This window comes from Mycteria americana, chromosome 1 (genome assembly GCF_035582795.1).
Source record: "Mycteria americana isolate JAX WOST 10 ecotype Jacksonville Zoo and Gardens chromosome 1, USCA_MyAme_1.0, whole genome shotgun sequence".
Classification (NCBI taxonomy): Eukaryota; Metazoa; Chordata; class Aves; order Ciconiiformes; family Ciconiidae; genus Mycteria; species Mycteria americana.
Genome location: NC_134365.1, coordinates 204,745,446 through 204,769,538, shown reverse-complemented (window position 1 = coordinate 204,769,538; position 24,093 = coordinate 204,745,446). Strand labels below are relative to the sequence as shown.

The 24,093-nt window shown below is 43.6% G+C and overlaps 1 protein-coding gene across 1 annotated transcript in view; it reads right to left on the bottom strand.

Moving 5' to 3' along the window:
- Positions 1 to 9,741: 9,741 nt before the first annotated feature.
- Positions 9,742 to 24,093, bottom strand: part of ALKBH8 (alkB homolog 8, tRNA methyltransferase) — a 51,859-nt gene continuing 37,507 nt past the window's right edge. The window contains exons 10-12 of the mRNA XM_075490998.1: positions 23,651 to 23,916; positions 15,166 to 15,315; positions 9,742 to 14,163 (exon numbers count right to left, since the gene is read on the bottom strand). Coding sequence (XP_075347113.1) covers positions 13,594 to 14,163; positions 15,166 to 15,315; positions 23,651 to 23,916 — 986 coding nt within the window. The 3' untranslated portion in view covers positions 9,742 to 13,593. The remainder of the gene's footprint in view (positions 14,164 to 15,165; positions 15,316 to 23,650; positions 23,917 to 24,093) is intronic.

Here is a 24,093-nt window from a genome sequence, read left to right as displayed (position 1 = left end):
GTAAAGGGAGGGAAATCATTTCAATGAAGACCAAAGCAAGTCCCAAATAAGATTTAGGGCATAAAAGTTAGCACTGTTCTTCATGGTTCTTTCCTCAAAAGGAAAACTCGGAACTTAAGTGGCCCATGGCCACATGGGCAAGATAAACACTTCTAAGATAAGAGGACAGAAATCTTTCAGGTTTGAATTTGGGAAAGTACATCAAATGTGGTTTCGTCCTTCTGGCATTAACACCTTCATTGCTTAGATTTTATAAATAAACACTTAACATTCGTATTTCCCTTAACGCTGTTTGAGTTAAGGGTGACTTCAATGTAGATAGCTAACATCAAGTTATTACACTCCATTGTAGTCTTCAGACAAGGGAACAGGAACATTTTTCACAACACCCAACACTCGCCACCCTTTAGGATATGTAGCAATGTAACAGAACAGGCTTCCTCTTTGCTGCATGGATTACTTCAGGAACTGGGAATACAAAGGCCTCCATGGAAGAAGTTTTTTTGTGACAGTGAGCACTAGCAAAAAGACCTCCTTGGCCTCCATCAAGGTTAGCGGAGAAATGCCCACAGAAGTTATGGTATCACAACTTTTGACAAAAATCTTTGGAAAAGATATTTAAGTTATTTGGACAGAGCCCTGAGCATCTTGCTCTAACTTTGAATTTAAGCCTGGTTTGAGCAGTAGGTTAGACTACATGGCTCCAGAGGTCCCTTCCAACCTGATTCTTTCTATGATTGCTATGCCTGACCCTCACGCACTTTGTAACACCCCCCATCAACCATTTGCATTGTTTTGCTATTTCTACCTTCCCAGCTACACAAGTTTCATTACACTCTCTGATTCAGAGTTTTCACCTCCATCTCCTTTTCGACCTCTACCTCCCCCGCTTTGTTACACCATGTTGGGCAAGAAGAGCCTGGTAACATATGTCCAGCATTGCTCTTCATGCCCTGACGAACAGCTTCCTCCTTTCCAATCTCTGACTTGCACCTTTTCAAGCACGAAGTGCCCATTATGCTTAGGACAACATTTTAGATCTTTCCACCTCAGCGGCTCCATTGCTCATCAATTTTTGAGGGCGCCTCTGCAGCTACCTTCTTTAAACACGCTTGCCTACTCTTAACCTTTTTCTTGTCATCATTCCTCCTACCCAGGCCTATTTTGCTTTTTCATATTCTCCCAGCACAGGAACCTCACTACTAACAGCATGTGAAACAATTTGTCCACTGGTTCCTCTTCCAAATTATATTTTTCTGTAGCGTCTATCAAACAGTGCCCCCCTTCCCCACCTTTCTTTGCTTTCTCTAGGGTTCCCCATAGACAGCTGATCAAACGACACCCAGCCTTTGTAAGCTTACTGTATTATATAGGAAACAGCCTGAACTGGGCATGCCATCCAACATACTAGGTGTCTAAGGAGAGGGTCAGCTGTGAGGGATACTGCTATGTCATCTCTCATAGTCAAGCTGCTGAAAAGAAATCCCCTCTTTTTTGACCAGAAGAACCATGATTTCTCTACACCCAGCTGTCCAGGCACGTGGGAGAGGTGCCGGTGGTGGACACACTCTTAGTCCATGTTCTGGACACATCAGGACATGTCACTGGCAGAAAGACGTGGCCTTTTCTGTGTTAAGTGGCAGATCTCTGACTCCCACCGAAGCTGTCTTGAAGTGTTCTGGTATTGAGAGATCCCAAAACCTAACTGTGTAAATAGTCCAGAGTTTCAGCAGAAGAGGAAAATCCTTGGCTGTCCTATCAGTTTCCATAGGGCAGGGATGCAGGAGAGTTCAGAGGGGCAGGCTGCACATTTGCATTACCAAAACTCCTGCTATCCGGCACAATTTAGCACCGACTGCCCCCAGCTGTGGCTTTGCAGGCAGAACAGGCTCGCCGCAGGATCATGCAGACCAGTTTGCAGGCACAAACCCCCATGGTCGCTGCAGTCCAAGCTGGACAGGGAGGAAAAGCAGAAGTACAGTATTGCCTGCAACAAATTACTTATTCATTTTTCCAGCCCATAAGACAGTGACATTTGGAGATCATGGCTTTGTAGCAACCTTGTGATTGTTTGATTAAAATAGCCCTTTGAGAACAAAGAAAGGGGAGCGGAAAGGGCAGAAGAGTAATATGGCATAAAACTATCTTCTTTTTCCTCTTTCACCCTCAAATTGCAGGAACACAATCCTCTACTGCATTTCAGAAACTAAAACTAAGTCAGACTAGCAGAATCTTTACCCATTCCTTATTCTCCCAGTCTCTATTCAAAGACGTCTTTAAAAAATAAAACATCCCACCAGTGGGGATTAGTACAAGAGAGTGAGCAGCAGCAGCAGACTGAAGAATTTTAAAAAAGGATCTACAATCACATGCCTAAGTCAAAACCTAAGCATGTAGTTGAGCTATTTAATTTCTTTTTTGAATCCCCCTGAAACTGCACTCAGACCCAGGGCACCACTGAAGCAAGTAGCTGCAATGCAAAGTGCTAAATTTAGTTGACAACATCCAGATGTGGCAGTAACTTTTGACATACATCTTGTAAACACATCTGGTAAGAGTTGCCAGGGATGTTTTCTCTAACCACTTAAGATATGCACACAAACACCCACTGAAAGTTTGTTTTTACCTTAGTCTGCAAAATGTTAGTCTGTATTAGACAAGGTAAACGCCAAGTTCTTTGCTGTCCCCTCCTTTGTTCTGGTAATAGCAGGGAGGGTCTGGGGAACACGACACCATATGGATTCTGATCTCTTTTTATAAACTGTTTGTATGTTCAACCATGGTTCTGGTGGCTTTACTCTTTATGCAAAGCAGCACCACTGCATCTGTTTAAAGGATGCAGTAACTCATGGCCATCAGCTGGCACACAGACCAGACCCGGACAAACAGGATGAAACGGAGGGAAAGCGATTTTGTTCCAGCTTTCCTGCAGTGGGACAGGAATACTAGAGCTGCCTTGGGAGCAAAATAAGGAATCAAGTCGTAACGGGAGAATCTGTAATCATAGAAAGGTTGAGGTTGGAAGGGACCTTCAAAGATCATCTAGTCCAACCCCCTGCCGTGGGCAGGGACATCTTTCACTAGATCAGGTTGCTCAAAGCCCCTTCTGACCTGACTTTGAACACAAGTCAGTCTCAGATCAGGAACAGGGAATGAGAGGGATGTGTTTGCCCAGCACAGCAGGCTGGTTCTGTCTGCACAGTAACGTACATGTTTCTGTAGAGCAGAAAACCATGCAAACTTTTCCTGCCAGAGTACATTTCGGAGGACTTTGCCCTAAATTCTGAAAACATGCTATAGCAGTGAAAGGATCTGTTGCCAAGAAAAAGCATTGTGTTTTTCCTTCTGCTTCTCACATCGTTCAATGTAATATGGAGGTCAAGAAACCTTTGCAAAGTCTGTAGCTCTATTATCTGAACTACCACATGTCCATGCAGAACGACAAACTGTGAAGACCAGGTCCTCAACCAGCTGCCCCCAGAGACACAGCACAACCCTGGTGGCCCATAGCAAATGGCCACACTTCCTAAAGAGACATCAGAGGGCTAAATTCAGATTGTGTTTTGACCCTGCACTTGGGAGACACAGACATCTAACTTAATGCCATTCGGGACATCTCTCTCCCTGGGGGATTTTCAGCCATTTTCCCTCTCCTGGGGTTAAATCAGGCAGAAGGGGTCTGGCAGCCCACTGTGGATGGCAGTCTTGGGCAGGAGGTGGTGCCAGGCTGGATCTCAAACCTACCTGCCTGATTTAGCACAAGGATTAGTGTGGCAGCTGCCTGGCTGAGGGAGATCCTGTGCTTTCCCACCTTGCGTACGTGCTGGCTGTGCTAACACAGAGCTGCTTCGTGGCTTGATGATTTTAGGGCCAGCGGAGGGCTTGCTTACAGCCCCACCACAAATCAATCTCCTCAGCCTAGGAGAAACTTGGAGGCATACAGGTCCAGCCTGGTGGCATCCAAGCCGACCCTAAGCTCTTAGGCAAAGTACTGGGTGAAATACCCTGCACCAAGGGCTATCACAGGTATTTACACCCATAGGAAATTAGAAAGATCCAGGTAAAACCAGAAGTTGCTGGCTTTATCCTTGTGAATAAATTAAAGAGAAAGATGCATTTAGCAATATTAGAAGTGGCCATTTCTTTCTACAGTCTTTAAGTCTGGATATCTCCTCAAAAGCAAAGAGTGCAAAGATGCGGGGCAGGAGGAAATTGCAGTAAGCTGTACTGCTTCGCACAGTATGTGTCGCCCACGCCCACCTGTTCCAGAGGCTTGTGATGTGACAGCAGGTGACAATAAGGGAACAGAAGCAGACTGAGAAGGTGTCACCTCTTCCCTCCCACTGCTCCATGGTATTCCTCTTTCTCTTCCTTGACTTCAGAACAATCCCCTTCAAACCCTGGTCCTGTGCCGGACTGCCAGCACCTGTCCCCTGCGGCAGGGAAGGACCTTTGCAGGGAATCAGACCATGAAAAGCTCTTGGCCCCATTCTGCTGCTCCCTGCACTGTCCCCTCCCTGCTGCAGCAAAGCAGCCAGTGTGGCCGTGCCGGCAGCACGGACACTGGAAGAGCATCAGTGTGAAGCAAGGGAAATAGAGACACAGAGGGAGCAGTGAGGGAACCGCATGGGTGAGCGATTTGCTGACAAGGGTCAGGGGAAAAACAACAACAAAAAATTGGAGGTTAGTTGTGAGTCATAGAACAATTTGGCTTGGAAGGGACCTCAGGAGCTCACATAGTCCAACTACACTCAACATGGAACAAATTTCAAAGTCCAACCAAGTGGCTCAGGCCTTTGCCCAACTGAATTTTCAAAATCTCCAAGGACAGAGATTGCACAAGCTCTCTGGGCCGCATCCCAGGGCTGACACATGTTCAGCTTGTTGTCAACCAGGAACCCAGCTTCTTTTCTGCAGAAATGCCACCTAGACGGTCAGTGTCTCGCCTGTGCCCAGTGCATGGGGTTGTTCTGCCCCAAGAGCTGGACTTTGCATTTGTCTTTGCTAAACTTGACCAGTTCCTGTTGGGCACATCTATTCATGACCCCTTAACACCAGGGAACAAAGCAACTCAAGTACTGAAGTCAGGCAACCTAGCAGTAGCAAGGGTTGTCTTTCCAAATTCCACTATCTAAAAGTAATTTTCCTTCCACACCCGAAGGTAAGTCCTCCCCTTCCCAAAACATGAAAAGGATTCCCACTGATCACACCACTGTCCTGACCACACCATTTCCCATCACACCACTTCCACGACCATCTCTCTTGGACAGCTAGGCTGCGAGCTCAGTCTCTAAAATATTCCAGGAAAATCAAAGACGCAATCCTGCAGGCAAGTCCTTCTGTCTCAGAGTCGCTCTCTTTCAGACCACTGAGCTAACAGACCCTGCTAGGAGCCCCTCTGTACAAGCTGCTCCATTTTCAGGGAAGCCCACCAGTCCTGCCCTTTCTGTAGTATTGCATCCCTGTACAGCTAGAAAGCGAGCAAACATCCCTCTCAACCACCTGACTCTAAGCAGAGACAGAAGCATCACAAGAATAACAAGTACGCTTCTGTATCTCCGTCTGTGCACGTACCAGCACAGTGATCTTCCCCGTGGCACTGTGCAGACTGGGCAGCTCCTCGGCAAGCTCAGAAGAGTGCAGCTCTCCATGCATGTTCCTGCAAGTCCTCCCCCTCGTCAGTGCTTAAAAAGAAAACATCAAAGCAAAGCAACTTCCCAGAGCCCTCATGCACATGTCCTTTCCTTCTATCAGTTTTGAAATACGATGTGCTCTTTCTTCTAAAGCCTTTATTTCACAGCTACCCCAGAGCCCAAATGTGCTTCCTAGAGCCTTTTACTTGACCACCTCTGACTCTGATACAAAACAAAAGCTGGTCCAAGGACACCTGACCCCGAAAGGAACAAGCTGTCTTGTTAGCAAGTGCGTGTTGCATGTTGATTCCTAACAACATGGAAATAGGGAAGATAGAGACAAATCCAAAATAACACACATCTAAAATTGCAATGAGAAAAATTCCCACACAATAGCCTTGTAGGCCTAAGCGTTTGCACGAGGTACTTGCGGTTCTGCTTTGTGTATTCCCATCACCAAGCAGCTCTTCACCTACCTCCTATCTACATTTCAAAGCTGTGCCCAAGCCTCAGGAGGTGGCCCTTTCTCAAGGCATCACTAAGCCCCTCCTGTAAAGCATGGTCCACTTCTGTTTTAACCATGTGAGATACTATAGAAATACATACCAGGAGGCAGGAGACCAAGCTCCTATGTCAAGAGCTTCTCGGAGCTCTTGACCCCAAGCACTCACCTTCATCTAGAAGTACACTCTGCCTATTTACTGCCCCTTGCGTTGAAACCATGCCTCTGAGTCGGGGGGAGCACAGAAGGATATGCAGGATTGAAAATTCAGCTCTTGAGCTCAGTGACCTACAAGTTTAGCACAGAAGAGTTTTAGGAGAATCTGACTTCATATGATTCGCCTGAGGTGCAGAGAGCTGAGGCCATGGCTGTCCCCATAAGAACTCATAACCCAACATCAAAGCAGGGTCCTCAGCCTCCTTGAAGCTCAGAGATACCTTGAGCTTTTCTAGATGAAATAATGAATCAGTCATAGCATGGACAGATGCAAGAGACCTGGCCCTGTTCAGGCTAGAGAGATGTACCCATCAGCAGTCAGGTCTGATTTGGACCCATCATGCAGGTGCAGTGTAAATAGTGTCATTCTGCCCAGGAGATCCTTTATTTTCAACAAGAACTACCGCTGGCTTCTCTCTGCATCGGCATCGGACTACCACGCTGTCTGTCAAACCCTCACTAAAATGCTGCCCCTTTGAACAAGACTGCAACATGTCTGAGACAAGATGAATTATCCTCAGTTCCAGACATTTTGTTCCTGTACCTCTCAAGCCACTCTGAGTACATAAATTGGGAGAAAAGACCTTGACCTAATATCTGCATCCCTTGTACAGATTAATTGCTTTGTCTGCCAAGAGCAGACTGATGGTCTGCAGGATTAAAGGCTGAATACCTGGCAGATTGTCTGAAGTGCACATCTTCCTAAGCCCTCATCCTGCTTCATCATTTCCTATCATGCAATAGCTTTTCCAGAAGAAAGAAACCAGAAATCTGGCAGGCCGTTTGCTATCACAACAATGTGTGGATTTTGTATTGTGTTGGTTTGTAATTCAGCTGTCATTTTTTGAATAAGCTTATTATAAGCATATCAATATACTTCTAAAAAAATTAGAGATTAGGCAAAGCAAAAGCTCGGTTGGGGGTTGAATACCATCTCCTGCCATCTGGACCCTCCCTACAGATCTGCATGGGTCCATGGAAGAACCTTGAGCTGGGGCTATCTCATCTGTCTCAGGCCGCTTTCCTCCTACAAATCATGTATCTCATGTAATTTTTCTCTGTGCAGCCACCTGAGTTTTCAGCATAGCTGAGGGATGGGATCCACAGCTTAAGAGAGGACACATCTCAGTCTGCCTTTGCTGGTGAGGAACACACCTGTGGAACCAAACCCTATGTGAAATACAGCAGCAGAGAAGGAGCCAGCTGCACTCACACTACACAAACACAAAGAGCACATGCCTCAGCGAATGTACAAAATAAGGCAGAAGGAAATAGGGATACAGATGAGGGGAGCAAGGAGTCACGCAGCTGTGGGACAGGCAATAGCTGTTGATAGCACACCGCTCCAGTATTTTCTAAGCATCACTGCAAAGGAAATAAATAAGGGGGCAAGATAGTACATACTGTTAACCATGTAGGAGACAAGGCAGAAAAGTTAACCAAACCCCATTTTTGGAATTCGCAGAAATATGGACCCCAGCAACAAGGGAAATTTGTGGGCTGCACTTTGAGACCCCTCCAGATTCACATAAAATGGGAAAAAACAGACTAACGAGCCAGTCCAATGGCTGAAGTGTGGCTTGCCACAGGGGAGAGTACTTGGGATTTTTCTGTATTGGCTTTTTATTTTCATGTTTGATAAACAAGGAATTTACTTAAAATGAAAGCTTGAAGTTTTTTGTATTGCTTCTTGCACATGGAAATGGCATCTTTTTCCACATGCAGAACTTCTCTAAACACATCCACAAATTTTTCATCACAGATTTCAATAAAATCATGTTGGAAATTATTGTGCACACAAAAATAAAGATCTTGACAAACTCCACTAAAAATAGAGAAACCGTTCTGAAAAACCAAACAGAAAAAAAAACCAGGCAAGTAGCAAACTTGAGATTTTTATTGCTCAGTAAAGACCTAAATATTCTCTCAGAATGATCATTTGGAAGCTTCACCAGAAATACGTTCTCAAGTAGATTTCGATGCTTTGATCAAGGAAGGACTGGCATATAAATCTATGAAGCATTCTTCAATCACATTAAAACTGTTGGAGAAATTCCAAAACAAGGAAAATTGCCTTTCCCACTGCATTCTCCTCTACATTGAGTTCATATAGCCTTGAGGAGCAGTACAAGAGCTCATCTTCTGCTCACTCTGCCGAGGCCAGTCCTTCAAGTTCTCCGAAGAGAAGCTGTGGTCCCCACACAGCTTTTTGGGGCTCTCAGTCAGCAAAGCAACATAGTCAGCATGTTGTCCCTCACCATCTGCTGTCCTAAGCCTCTCCCTACTAAGCTTAAGTTGAGCACTTCCAGGGAAATCCAGCCTCTCTGAGGTCTGGGGGAGTTTTGTCACTGGCATCACTGCACCAGGACGTCAGTCTGAAGGACCTCTATGAAGTTAAGAGAAGCCCTCAGTGCTTTGCAGGTTTCATTTTTTTGTCTGCCCCAGGAGAACAAATCACATCATTCGTGTACTTCGCTTTAAGCATGCAAATGCTCTGAAGCACTTGTTTTGTCAGGGCAGGACAGTGCAACACATCAGCAGTCAGGTCTGTCTGATGCAGGGTCAGGCGGGGTGGCCTGGTCGTTCCTGGAACAGGAGGCTGGGACCAAGGGGGACAGTGACCCCCGAAACAAACAGCCACCTCTGGTCGCACCACCATACATTTGCCTGCAGATGCCCAGAGCTAAACTAACAGTTGAATTTGGGCTGGAGCAGGAATTGCCACCTCCCTACTCCTGGGTGCACTGAGGCACTTTGAGGATGACCGGGACGCAGGGGAGGACTGCCGCAGGAGAGGCATTGGCATTCACAGCACAGGTCATACCCACATGGAGCTCTGCTTTCCCTTTATCTTCTAGACTGCAAATTAATAACCATTTAACCACATTTGTTATTTAAATAAGGCCAAAAAAGGAACATAATAATTATGAAAACCACTGCACTGTGAAACCTGTAACATTTAAATCCAACTGTTGACCTTAAAGAGTTTCAGCTCATTACACTTCCAGGAGGTAAAATGGGGCAAGCGAGTACTGCAGAGGTGGTGGCATGTAATTCTGTGTTGCAACGAGCCCCTCGATAAACCTCTGCAATACATTTTGTTAACATCTACCTGCTGTCCTCCCTTGTCATTTTCTCCTTCACCACTTGATTCCTCTCCGAGCATCTGAAGAGACTGCCTGACTTTAATCAAAGAAGTATTTCACAACGTTTCCAGGCCTCAGAGGATGTCAGAGTTCTTTCAACTCTTTTAATGTCTTTGAAGAGCTGACAGGCTCCTGGGATCGGCCTCTGGCTCACAGCCCTCAGGAATGCTGGGAAAACCCCCTTTGGTAACAAGTTATGTATTGCATGTTCAACCCACACAAGCCGGTGTTCTCCATACCAGAACCAGGACCAGCTGAGACCCGTCACCGCCGGCCTGCCTGGGACAGGGAGAGCAACACTTTCTACTCTGGGTCAGGGTGAAACGGATGGGAAATGCTGCTGTGACTTAGCCAAAAGCAGTTTGCTGAAAGGAATACCTCACAGCAGGAATACCAATGGTATTTGAAGGCTGACAGCAAAGTCTGACCCTTCCTCAGGCATCCCAGGTGCTTCACCACAGAACTGGTAAAAGAGGGAATCTGACCTCTTCATTTATGCAGCAGTCAGGAAATTATGTTAATCAGCCTTGGCAGTCAAGAAATGCTTAATGCCACACCAGACACTGCCTAACGCTGCCTCTGCCGGGGAAGTGCAGGGAAGCAGCAGAGCTCTGGGAGAGCCACAGCGCCTGAGAAAAATAGATCACTTTGTTACATGAAGTCTACATTCGACTGTTCAGGGTTTATGTCTACTTGGTGCATTCAAGCCCTAAGTTAAAACAGCGCTTAACCCCATACCCAGCTCAGAGCCAGCAGTTAATTTGGAGGCAGCACCTCTGTGCTCTCCCCAGGCAGAACAAGAGTACATTGAATAATCGAGCACTACTGCAGACCTGATTTCCTAATTTGTCACACAAGGTCAAGACAGGGCAGCACTTTGGACTGTTTTAAGCAGCGCTTGTGTTTCTTGCCAGTCCACTGTATATCCTTACGGAAAATGCACCTACAGGCAAACAGAACAGCAGCTGCTGTCCGCTCAGCAAGAATCCAGGCACCGACAAACACATGGCCATGCAGATAAAGAGCTTAAGAAATGCGGTCCTCCTACTTTCTTCTACATTAATGCAATCCATAGTAATCAGAAATAATAGGCAGCCCAATTTAGTGAGTTAGTCACTGCACAGCCACCCAACAGAGGCTGTCCCTGCCCTCTGTCACCAGTGACACACTGATGCCATGTGGCACTGCACCCAGGAGCCGTCCGGGCCAGCTCCAGTCCCACAGCCCACTGGGAATTGGGAATTGGGTGCACCGCTGCACCCAAACACAGCGTCCCAGTACTGAAGCCAGCTCAGGGGCCTTGATGCAAAAAACTGTGTCATGCAGGGCCCTTCTGAAAACCGACCCCCAGTGGGAAATGCAACTTTCTGGGAAATATTCTGGAGGGAAGAGAGCACTCTGGGGCACCCCTGCAAAACACAATGTAGTCTTAACTGGTAGGCAGGTTTCTCAGCAGTATGCAATGCCAAATAAAACTAAAACAACAACTCGGGTCTCACAGCTGATTTGCCATATTTCCTTACGTTTTCTTAGCTTGAATATATATTACTCAGTGTTGCCATTTACTCATGATAACTATCAGCATAGCACCCTCCTGCATGTCTTCCCAGGGCTGCCCTCTGCCCACAGCATGTCAGCTGGGAGCAGAAGCTGGGAGAGAAGCAAGTTCCCCTCTAGGTCAAAGGAAGAGGAGGAAAATAGGAAACAGCAAAACCAGTGATTGGTAAGAGACAAACAAGGAGTAAAGAAGGAGCAAAAAGCAGAGTCAGAGAACAGGTACCAGCCCTAATGAATATCAAATACATGCGATCACCACTGCCTGCGGGCTACACCTTAGTGAATGGGAACCTCCATACTGACTGCAAGAGCCATGATTAGCCCCTCTCACTCCAACAGTGTGGGGAAGCCCCGCTCCAGGCAAGGGCGGGGAGGAGGCAGCTGTCTGGAGTTGGGAAATGAACAGTTTGCTACACTGCAAATGTTTTAAGATTAGAGGGTTAGCCTGGTCCTGCAACACAGTCGGGGAGTGGATCACATTTCCATCTCCGCCTATGGCATCAACCAGTTTACTTCACTCTTTGGACTCAGTTTCTGCTTCCCATCTTGGACTTTCTTGCTTAAATCAAGGCTTGGAGTGGCAACTGCCTTCTCCTGCATGTCTGCACACCCAGACCACTGTTCAAACACTGAGTTGCTCCCATGATGGAAACTGCATGATCAATAGCGAGTGTTAGTTCTTCACTTTCCAGCACCATGTCTCCCCTGACGACACCAGGGCCTGCTCACATCACAAGATCTTGGTTAGCAATGCCCAGCAGCCTGACCACAGATGTTAGCAAGGAAAAAGGAAGGCTCCTCCTGCATAAACTCACCAGCTCTGCCGCATACCAGAAGAGCCAAACTGCACACACATGGGAAGTCCAACACATCCCAGCTACCTGGTATTTAATAAACGTGCAAACCAACTCCTGAATGTGCCCAAGGCAGCTTGTCTGCCACGGACATGCCCCTCTGCCTCCCTGTAGCCCAAAGAAATCAGCTAGGACAGTGCTGCTGCTACATGGACAACATGTGCAGCTAGGAATGAGATCTCCTTCCCCAAGGGCTCTTTGGAAGCAGATAGCGAGCAAGGCACAGGCCAGATGAACTGTGGTGGCAGCAAGCTCCTCTCTTACCACTATCATTCTCCTCAGATTTTCTCCATTACATGATGAGGGGGAAATGGCAGAGCCTAGCAGAAGTGGTGACTGGGAGCAGGCTGCCAGCACAGCAACCCCTTTAACCTGCAAGTCTGAGGCAGGGAGGAGTGGGCCAAGGGCACACAGCTGTCCTCCAAGTCCCCATGATTCAGGTTTAGATGCCATTAGTTACAGCAGCAATGATCTGCCTATACCATAGATCTTGCTACAACTACAGGCAATGAATCAATGAGGGCATAGCCTAGCAATACTAGTTTTCAGAGGCACCAATAGCCACTCATCACACAAAAGCCAGTCCATTATATTTTAATTCTGGAAATGCATTGCAGGTGGCACGCTCCTTTGATAACACAAGGGCTGTATTAAATAAATTGTGCTAGTCATTGCAGGCAATGGCAGCAATGGCTGCTGTGAGTCAGTCAGCCCAGCATCAGTTCCTCTCTACTCCAGTTCTTCATTCTTCTGAAGTACAATAAATAAAAATCGTTCCACTGCCAACATTTAGGGGTTGAAACTCCCCTGCAGAAAATTTGCACCAATATTGCCCTCACTTTAATCTTTTTCCTGTTTTTTTCCAGGGGCATCTGAGCTGCCACCACACCATGAGCCCTGGTGCTGCAGGCAGAGCCCTGCGCTCACAGGAAGGCAGGCAATTGGCAGAGCTGGTCAGGGTATTCCAGCTGGGCAACCTCACACCTCAGAGGAGCTTTCAAACAACACTAGACCAATCTGGGGAGTGACAGCATGAATTGTAGGTGCTTGAGGGTCAAGGAGGAGAAAAAGGGCTATGGTATCCCACTGGCTTTCCAGTTCCCCTTGAGGAAATCATAGTACCAAGAAAAGAGAGTAAATTCCAAGCTGAAAGAGATCTGTGACCCCTGACAGACAACAAAACAGGCAGGACCCTCTACTGAACTTTAGGCAATGTTTTGACTCTTCAGCTAAACTGCTTCACATGCCATTCAGTCCTTTCTCCCTGACCCACAGTTTTATACAGCAAACAGCTTTACCTTTCCCACCCAGAGCTCCATTCCAATTAGCTGTGGGCTGTAGGGAGGCCACTACAGCTACACCAACATAAACTGGTGTAAGAGAAGGGAGAACAAGGCCCTTTGTCTTTAAAAGCTCAACACTGGCCTTACTTAACACTGGCCTTTCCCACTTAATCCTCTTCACTGTAATTCACAAAAGTAAAATAAACACTCTGCAGAGGTAGTATCTGAGTTTGGCCATTATTTTGTTAACATATGTATACAGCGCTAGTTACTGTTATTAACTCAATAAACAATCTTTATTCTGCTATTTTAAGAGAGGCAATAGCTGCAACCTGCATTAAAAATACCTTTCACACTGTAAAAAACAAACAAAACACCAGGTAGTGGAGGAAACACCACAGGCTACAACTTCTCTAGAACCACACACCAGTTTCCCTGATCATAGTAACTCTTTTGAACCCTCACACAATCCAGGGATCTGCATGCTGCTTCCAGTTCCCCTTCACAGAACACATGGTAATAACGGTGGAAAACAGGGCTGAGTTCTTGCAATTCCTTAGAGCCAGCTGGAAACGACACTGTATCAACACTTTCCCCTTTCTTTTTAGTGCCACCTTTCAGGTGCCAGGGAACCAGCAAATCTTGAGAGTGAAAGGAAGTTCGGTTAGTGTGAACAGGCAGTCTGGAGTCTGTAACTGGCTTTGCATCACAGCGTTCATACTTCAAGTCACTAAGGAGTCGGTCAGAACATGCTGAGTCTTGGCTGCTGCTACCAGGCATTTGATCACTAAGCAGTCTCTGGGCCATGCCAGTATTGATTTCCTCCTCCTTGTCTTTACTATCATTCTTTTCCTTAAGGTATTTAGACTTCTGGTTTTTGTATTCTTGTTCCATTGCCCAGACGTAAATGAGTGCCATTCCACCAGGTCTTAGAAGCCGAGCTAGTTCATGGATAGCAGCCAGTCTCCTCTCCTATAAAGGAAAAACAGAAGTGTGAAGCTAATACATAAACAGAAAGACAGGAGAATGGAATGGCAGCAATTCCTCCTTACTGTCCCCCCGGAAGATACAATAAGAGGAATTTTTTCCACTATTCATTTTCATTCATAATACAGCCCATCACTATGCACAAGCCAAAACGTTTTCCTGAACACAATTCTCCATTCTCCAGTTTCCATTTGAAAACAGTGCTGTGCTCAGCAGGATTTCTTGGACATATCAGCCCAGCTGGAAATGACACACACCTCTTCAAGAAGGTTGTTCAATATCTAAAATCCCAGATTCAGATCTACCACACCTGATGATACACACCCTAAGTTTGCAGCTGAAGGAATCAGATTTATGGCTTAAACACAGGTCTTCTGACCACTTGAACAAAGATATATCAGCCTTCTCCAAAACAGACTTCTTCCTATTTTTTATATTGCATCTGAAAACATTCCCTTAGGCCCCACCTCAGATTATGGCTCCGTGGTCTAGAAGCTTGTTACAATTGCACAGTTCCTGCCAGGAGAAGCTTACACAGCCCAGAGAGATGGCAGACTAGCGAGTAGTGTCCCTGTTGTTCTTTGCAGATGGACAATGAAGGCATAGAGGAAAAAAGCCCATGAGATCTGCTCAAGATCTGAGCCGGGAAGCAACATATCTCTTGACTCCCAAAGCAGAGCTCCCTTCTCTAGTGTCATTAATTGTAAGCAGACAAAAATGAAACATGAACACTTAGATCAAAGTGCCAGGAGGAGCTAGGGCATCTGACAAGCAGAGGGAGAGCATGAAAAGAAAGTTTAAGAAGCAGCAGCAGCACAACAGCTTAACTCTGCTCTGACAACTGCTTACACCAAGTGCAAACCTTCTATTTCTCCCCATTTTGTTCTTCCGTTTTGGTTCCATGAGCCCGAACTAGCAGTTTTTTGTAATACTAGTAGCTCTGCACAGCAATACAGCAGTACAGTGGAGCAGAGAGGGGTGACTTACCGCTGTTGAGAAATGGTGGATTACAGCAATAGAGATGCAGGCATCACAAGAACCACTGCGGATTGGCACGGACAGGCCATCACAGACAAAAGCCTGGAATTTTTTTTCTCCACAAATATCCACCAGGTTTTTGCTGCGATCACAGCCAACCTATAAGAGAAAGTGTTTAAGCTTTTCATAAGAGGATAATTACAAAACTGGAAAATGATTTTCACTTGATGCTTACAGTAATAGACTCATCACAGTCTCCTACTGAGGTAACACATTTTAGTTTAAAATAAAAATGAGAGCGAATGTGAAAAAATAGCCTTAAGTAAGAGGAATATATGGTTTCCAGATGTAGCCAAAAGAAAAAAACCTGATGCTTACTTAAAACAAAGATGGCAGACTGGATATTAGACAGCTCATTATAGCACCCTGATTTTGAACCAGGACAGGTTGCAACCTAACTTTTCCTCAAAACTGGCTCTTAAGGTATCTTGAAACCAGCAAAACGAGAGGTGACCTAACCTCAGTATTTTCTTTTCCTTCAATTGCCGTTTGTAACCTGACAACATCTGAAGCAGTCAAATACTCAACTCACAAAAGCTAAATCTACAAGTGTAAATGACAATCTGGTGACCTTGGTGGCATCACTGAAGTACGTTGCACAGCTTCACTGATCACCCAGGTTTCGTCATTTCAGTATAAATAACAAAGTGCTCAGGTACAGTCCTCTTCACCCTCAGTATCACAATCCACAAAGATTTAAGCACAACATAATTTTCCAAGGTTCTGTACAGTCCAAATGAAGTGACCCCTAGGAACCATTTCAGGACACTTCATAAAATGTTTCTTTTTTTTCCCTTTTGAACCTTCCCCAGTGTTCACGTCAGAGACGATAAGAAAAAGCATCTAGAAGAGGTTTTTTTTTTACATGCTTGCATAAAAACAATCCAAACTGATCAAGACCCTTCTGAAAGAACAAATAGAGTGAGGCATGCACCACCCTCATTTTCATGCACATTGAATGCTCAAACCAAAGCCCTGCTACTAAGTCGTATATCAAACTCAGCTTGCATGAGAATATTAATTTATTTTTGTTTTCAATGATCAGCAACAAGTAGATAGCAGAGAACATTCAGAATCCTAAATAATTATTGCTGACAGTGTTTATTGCATTTGACATAGAAAGAATACTAAACCATCCTTGATGCAAGAAGAATAGCAAACAACTTGCTCTAGTTAATCAACCCAGCAGAGACAACAGTACTGCTAAAAATTTAAAAAAATCTTTTGCAAGGATTAATGAAAATATATTTTCTATCATGACTTTTCATTTTATCAGTTCAAATCATTTTAGCTTTCAGTCTACCATCACAGTTCTGAAGAAAACCAGGATTCTGTTCCAGTCATATGTCCTGAAAGCTTCCAGGTGAGCTGCTTTCTAGTCAGGTCCCTGACTTCTGGTCCAAAGTAAATGAAACAGTTGTGAAAATGCCAACCTGACAACCCAAGATAATCCTTCACAAAAACAGTACTACGAGTATGTATTGTCCTGCCAACTAGCTCTAAACAGACCTGAAAAGATCAATCCTAGCATTGCTTTCTTCCCATTTATTCCTTGGCCTCATCTCCGTGTTTACTGAAGCACTGCGTGAATAGTGTTATTTATGAATAAAAAAAGGAAACTCTTGTTTACTTGGAAGTAAACATAAATCCCCATCATTTCACAGTGGAAGCCAACTGAAGTGTCTTTAAATTACTCTCATCATGGAATGCATTTAGCTGACAACCTGCATGTTAGAGATTCCACGCCTCATTACCAGTGCCTTCAACTACTTTTGCAATTAAGACATTAACATGCAGTATTTAATAAAACTCAAAGGATCAAATTCACTGCTGGCAGAAGGAGGGGGAAGAATACTTGCAACTTCCAATTTCCAGAAAGAATTGCTTTAGCCCTGTGCGTCTATAGTAAAAATGGGCTGGATAATAGAACTCAATCTTCCCCTCCCAAAATGACCTTGAAAAGGACTACACTGTATGTTGATGAAATCCAATGAACTGGGAATGAGAACAAAGGCACGACTGACAGAATGTGAAGTCCTCATTTGCATCTAAATTATATCAAATAATTATGAAGTCAGGCTTGCTTGTATTGTCATCCTTAAAGTGAATCTACATTCAAAGCAAAAAGATTCTGTTTTGCAACGAAAATGGAGACCTTGAAATGGATCACTTGGAATGCACAGCTGCTCTAAAATAGGTATACTGGGCTAAAACTTTAACTTGTCTTAAATGTAAACATTATAATAGGTGCTACATATTCATGCATAAATGCTGAACACAGGGAGTCACCACAGATATGCCTGGTGCTGGAGCTAAGCAAATTTAGCATCCTTACTAGAATTATCTCTGCATGATATTTTAAAAAGAATTACAATCACCACATTCCTGCATTTGCTAGCTTACAAGAAACATGCATTCATTTAAAAACAATACACATTGGTTTCAGTCTTTTAGACTATAAGAAGCTAGCAAAAAGCAGCTAACTTCAGTGGTGCCATGCCAGCTTACAGCTGAAAAATGAGCCTATCTATGATTTTTATGAGTATAGAAAGCATTTACAGCAACGGGCAAAGACCCCAAACTCAACTCTTCCCAATTCTGTTACTAACTGATTTCTACATTCTGAAGCACACAGAAGCTTTGATGTGATGAAGCTTCGTTTACAGAAAACAGTTCAAAGGGATGTTTTAATTTAGAACAGGTTTATTCTTCTCTCTCTAATTAAACATGTAATCAAAACATTTTTTAAAAATTCTCAAAATATAACTGGAATGCTTTAATTTTTGCCAGTTCATAGCTCTAATTTTGATGCTTAGCACACGATACTGTCCTTGCTGACATCTCTTCTAGAAGAGTGGAAAAAGGTAGACAAATTACTATTAGTTCAGTATCCAAACCCAACAGAATCTAATACATCTCTTGGTGAGCCAAGCTGTATACATTTTTAAGGTTCCCTATTTCTTATTATCTGAGAGTCTTCTCAATCATTTCTTATACCTGTTTTCCAAATCATATTCCTCGCTCAACCCCCCCCCAATTTCTTATACATCTCTCAAACAGCATGGCTGACTATTCAGCTGAATCCACCTCTTAGCCAGTCCACCTCTCAGCAAGTTGCTGTACACCTTTTAGTATTTCCACAAAGGGGGCAGGCTTCTCAGGTTTCTCAGATTTTACTCCAGGCAGCCATTCCCACATCCCTGCCTTTTTGGCAGGTACCTCCACCCCTCTCTTCACTGCTGTTTGCGATGTGGACAATGGCTCACAGGAATTCCAGAGTGGCCACTGACACCTATGTACTGGGCCTCAGAATCCACTTACATTCTTAACAGGGATTTCAGGCACTGATTTTCATTGTATCTGGATAAACACTAACTGCATCCAACTCTTGTTTTAAGCCAGGAAATCTGTATTAGTATGGAGGCCTGTAACTCTGCAACTAAAACCCCAACAAACACAAAACTTAGGAAAGAGGCAAAAGCATGCTGCCATTCTGGCATACAGCACCCCCTCTTTAGGGCATGCTGGGTAATGCAAACCTTTACACTAATGGAAGTATCAAAAAAGAGTACGATAAAAGAGGATAAGGAAAGGGAGAAACAAACGTAAGACCTGTGATCTGTCTGAGTTTGCAGCAGCTCTGTACTGGCTTCCTAGGAACGGGATAACACAGGCAGCTATCCCATCCCGCTCCTTAGCGCTCCCAGGCACCTTCACCTCCACCAGTTTAGCTACTCCTGGCTGAAACAAGTTTTATAAAATCTACTTAATGCAATGGTTTGCAATAGATCATTAGAGGGCAAAAGACACTAAATAAATAGCTTGCCTTGTAATGGTGCTGCAAATCTACAAGAGATAAATCCTCTTGCAAGCTTGAATAAAGATAAGTAAAGACAGGTCAAGGTTGCCCACCATTATATATTTTCTTTCTATGTTATCTCATTATAACTAACTCTACCTGGTAGAATTAGTTCATTTAAGTATCTGGAAATGTGATTGATTCAGCACATTAGAAACTGATGAAGAAAACTTCATCTAATTCTGAAATCCAGCCGCCAAATGGAATTCTGTGGCTCCCCAGAGAAACACCTCAGCTATAACTGATAGCATGAGAGCCTCAAGGAACCAAATTACATTCCAGCAAACACACACACACACATATAGAAAAAGAGACACCAGTACAGCCATGGTCATGTGAAATACAAGCAACATTACCAATACCTTTGAATGACATGCACTACAGAAATAAGAATGTCTGTATTAAAAGCAAAGCAGTTTGGCTCCTATATTGCCATCATTTTTCTTCCTAGCATCAGTATTCTGGCAAGGAGAGTAATTTCTATATATAAAGAAAAAATATCTACCCAGTGGCATTTCCAGTTGTTTGTTACTGGATTTCCCACCAGTTTATCAGTTCAATTAAAACTGTAAACCACAAAATTGAAAAGCTTCAATGTCTTTCACTCACACCCTAGCCCTGTGAGGATGCTGAACGTTCCTGCGGGGATTTACACATCACCGAATCTACCTGAACACTGGAAACTGGGAGACAGAGCTAAAGCTCATAAAAATTGATGAGACTCATTGCAGTGATGTCAACTGGCTCTGGAATTAAACCCTTGTGGTGATGGGGGCATGCGTAAGGCTGAAACATAGCATTCTGTAAAAATAAAATCCTGCTTACAGATATGAATATTAACCCTGAAAGCAGTTAAACTGTTAAAATAATTCCCCCAAACAAGGTTGAGTGGGGAAGGGATTGGGGGGGGGGAACAGACCCAAAAAACCTTAATACCGTTTCTCTCTTTTGCATTTTTTTCAAACAATAAAAAAGCTGGGTGAGACAGGAAAAGAAAGAGTAATCTGAAACTTTATTAAATGCAATCTTTCTCCAATCTTTGTCCTAACTACATTAGACTTGGATTCCATCTCTTGCTCAAACATTCTTAAGCTGAATTTGTTTGTCATGAAATTGCTGTTCTTTCACTGTGTCAGAATAATGCAGCCATTACAGCACTGTCGTTTTCATTGAGCGTAGCTGGACTCGTGCATTTCATTGTCACACACCCATACTCAAGTAAGTAAGGCTATATGTAATCATCCAAAGAAGCTGAAGGAAATACAATAGTACAGGCCACAGCGGAGACATTTTCAGACAGCGCCTGAAGATTAAAACCATCAAGAGAGCTACCTTAGCTTTGATCTACCATTAGTGCTGCTACTTAAAGTATCCTATCTAAAAATGTACAGTAACCTTTATAGCACATCGCTTGCCTTCAGAAAGTGCTTGCCTCAGGTTTTCAGTATTTGAGTCAAAACACACCAGGCTAGATGGCTGGACTGACAGTGCTCTACTCAACCCCTAAACAACTCCTACTTTCACAGCATTGCTTTATTGCTTCTTTCCCAACAAGACCTAGGCTAAGACCTCCAGTACACTGTGCATGAAAACTTATCACGAGCCACAGCAATTGCTGTGAAGGAAAGGCTGCAGCAATTTATTAAGTTTCTGCCTGGATTTTATGCCCCCAAGTCAAGAGGAGTAAATGAGGGAGGAAACTGATGCCCTGCATCTAGAGAGCACTCTCCTTACCTAACAATGCACCTGATACACAAAGCATATTCTTTAACCCCTCACCCTTGGATCCATGCCCAACCCGTGGTAAATGGAAGTAATACAATATGAGAAACAGCCCTGTATAATCAGACCTTTCTGTTGAGCCCAAATAAGAACCCAGGAGAAACACAAGAAGTGGAAAAGACTGCTCCTTTCTCCCTCAGGTAAAAAGAACAGTTGAACAGGCTGACTCATTCAACAGTCACCATACCAACAAGATAAGCTACTGGTAATAATACTGATACATCACTAAAACTTGTTCTACAGTACTTCCTATAGAACAGTATGGCAAAGGAATAGAGGTAAAAATCCCATTAAGGAATACACAAGTACTGAGTTCCCATTAAGGAATAAATAAGTACCGATTTCTCCACAAATTGGAATCCACAAAACAAAGAACTGATGTCGGTCACTTCTGCAGTCACAGAAATAGCGAAGTATTTAAAGTAGTATCTTGCTTCAAATAATAGCCATTACCAGTTGCTTTAGAGGAAGAGGCACAAAAAAAAAATCATAAGGACAGTTCACTCTCTATAAAGCTGACCATAAGAAAAATGTCTTGCTAAGTCCTGTCTACTGGCACTTTCCTTCCAGTCAAAGAATGAGGCTTTGTATTACCTACGAACAAAGTGATGTTATGTCTCTTAGAATAATTTGACCCAATGCTTATGACTGCTGCTCAGTGCTTGGCTTTCTGGCATTTTGTGATGGTAAGTTCCATCTGATAAATGGCACCAAATGTGCCCGAAGTATTTTCTCCTCTCAGCAGAAAACAGATTGCTGCAGTTTAACCTGCTCCCAAACCATCAGGTCCCCCTGGATCATCTCATTGTCCTCACTAGCAGCAACTACTCATATCCATGCTAGGTGATCTAAGTGACACTTACTGATAACCCTTCATCAAGTACTGAACGACATCCAACAGTCCTACCCTCCTTTGTCTCCAAACCAGTGTAACACCACATCGTCCCTCCCACCTACAGTAATTTAGTTCTCAGTCTTTTTGGATACCTTGTCAAAAGTTTAAAAGAAAAATAAATCTGTAAACACAATATACACCAGGTTTTCTTTAACCACACTTTGGCTGACATATAAAAATATAGTAGAAAGAAGAAGTCACATCCACCCTCCTGAGACTCTGTGCTAGCTTGCAGATGAAAATAAGCAAATGCAAAGTTTAGAGTCTAGCTCCAACCAAGAAGAACTAGTTGTCACCAGTAGAAAATAAAATGTCAAGGGAGGCCAACTGTACGAAGCAATTCCCAGATTCTGTTTTTCAACTGTCTCAACTGCTTCTTTAAAAGTTTCCTCCCTTTCACTGTTATTTTTCACATTTTGGATTTCTCCTGCAGGCACACATGAAATGAGGTAACTCCTAAAGTAACAGAGAAGAGGGGCTGGCTTTCATTTGACTGCCAATAGATACGTGATCTTTCTTTCCCTTAGTTGGTTAACTGTGGGCTCCAGAAGACAGACTGGTGCTGGCAATTTCTCAACACAGCATCTTGCAGAGATTTCGCCTTAAAAGCATTCCACAAACCTACAGAACAGCAATTTACCAAATTCATTCTAGGACCAGGTGACCTTCATGGTACCCTGATAAACTTTTCTTCTCTCTAGTTAGGTTTGCTGATTTTTCTTAGAGGAGTCAGAAGTGACAGACTGAAAAGACTGAAAAATTAATAATTATTTTCAGGCTACAGTAGCCAGGCATAAACATGCTTACTTATAAATCAGTTTATTTTTTTCTACCTTATAAGAACAGTAATGGAAATAAATCCATTACAAATACAGACAAGGCTGTAAATAACAACTTATGTTTTATAGCTGAATATAAATAGCAGGACAGAAACTCCTGAAACACACAAACAAGTCTGACTTTTATTATTAATAATGAATGTTTTGCCTTACATAGAACTTTTCAAGCCTGATGGATTTCAAAGTGTTTCACAGTACAAGCACATGAAAGAATCAGACAATTCTGGAACAGGGGAGAGCAGATAGCATAATGCACACCTCTCAGATTTCTTTTGGGTACAAATATTTGACCCTTGCAAAAAAGTCTTTGAAATATTTGTGATAAAAACTATCTCTTGGTTCATATTTGTATGTGCTTCATGTCTCCCTGACAGGAAGGGAGAGAAGTAAAATTGGCCTAAGTACAGACTATGAGACAGGGAAGGTGATGAGAACATCAGCAAGAATGATGTCAGAACTGTCTAAAAGCAAAGAAAAGGGAGTGACAGAAAGGCCAGATTTCTGTGCTGAAGTTGAGACTCCCCCATGAATTTTATGTTGGCATATTTAGTGGGCCTATGCACAGAGTCAGAGGTGGGACAGCCAAAACATGACATCATTCACAAATGAGCCATGCCACCAGGCCAAAAGGGAAGCGAAAACGATATAAGAAAAGTAGTACTGCCCATGAAGATTACAGGGACAGGTACACCCACCAGCCAAGTGAAAAACTTGTTGGAAGCATTCAAACTGCCCAACCATTTTCCCTTTCATTAAGCTTATTCAACAACAAAAAAGGCTAAAGCATCCATTGCAATTTTTTCATCCACTGCACCCATTACTATTTTTTTAATTAACATATTTTTACTTGCAAAGCAAAGAGGCTTTGAAAAAAGAAAAAGGGTAATGCACAGAGTGAATGGATGTGGAAACCTAACACAATTGGTAATTGATCTTGGATCAGGAAACAGCTTTCTGTTTTTGGCACTCTTCCCACAACTGAAGCTCCAACATGTTACAACTGCATGATGGAATAAACACTGCTACAAATGAAAACAAACGACAGTAGCTACTACTTACCATGTACAAATCCTCATTGATGCCTAGATATTTCCCATTACCACAACCAACATCAGCCACTATTGACCCTTTTGGCAGTGACCTGAGAAACTCTACAATTCGGGGCCACGGGCTATGCCTTGTACTGCTGAAGTGTGTGGCAATCTCTTCGTACACCTTGTGCACATGTTCTTGCTCCAGCTTTGAGGCCTCCATCTCATTGTGGGGAAATGAAGGTTGTACCTGTCTTTGCTGTCCTTTCTGGCTGTCACAGACAGATGGGTAAACTAGATGCAGCAACAGATACACAAAAAATAAAATTTTTTTCAAGTCATTCCTTGTTGGTTAAACTTATTTAGCAAAATATAATTAAAAGTGAAATATTAAAATGAAAAAAATGCTTCATTCCTCCTTTACCTTTTAAAAACTGAAATGCAGGTCAAACTGCAGAAGTGTTTGATGAC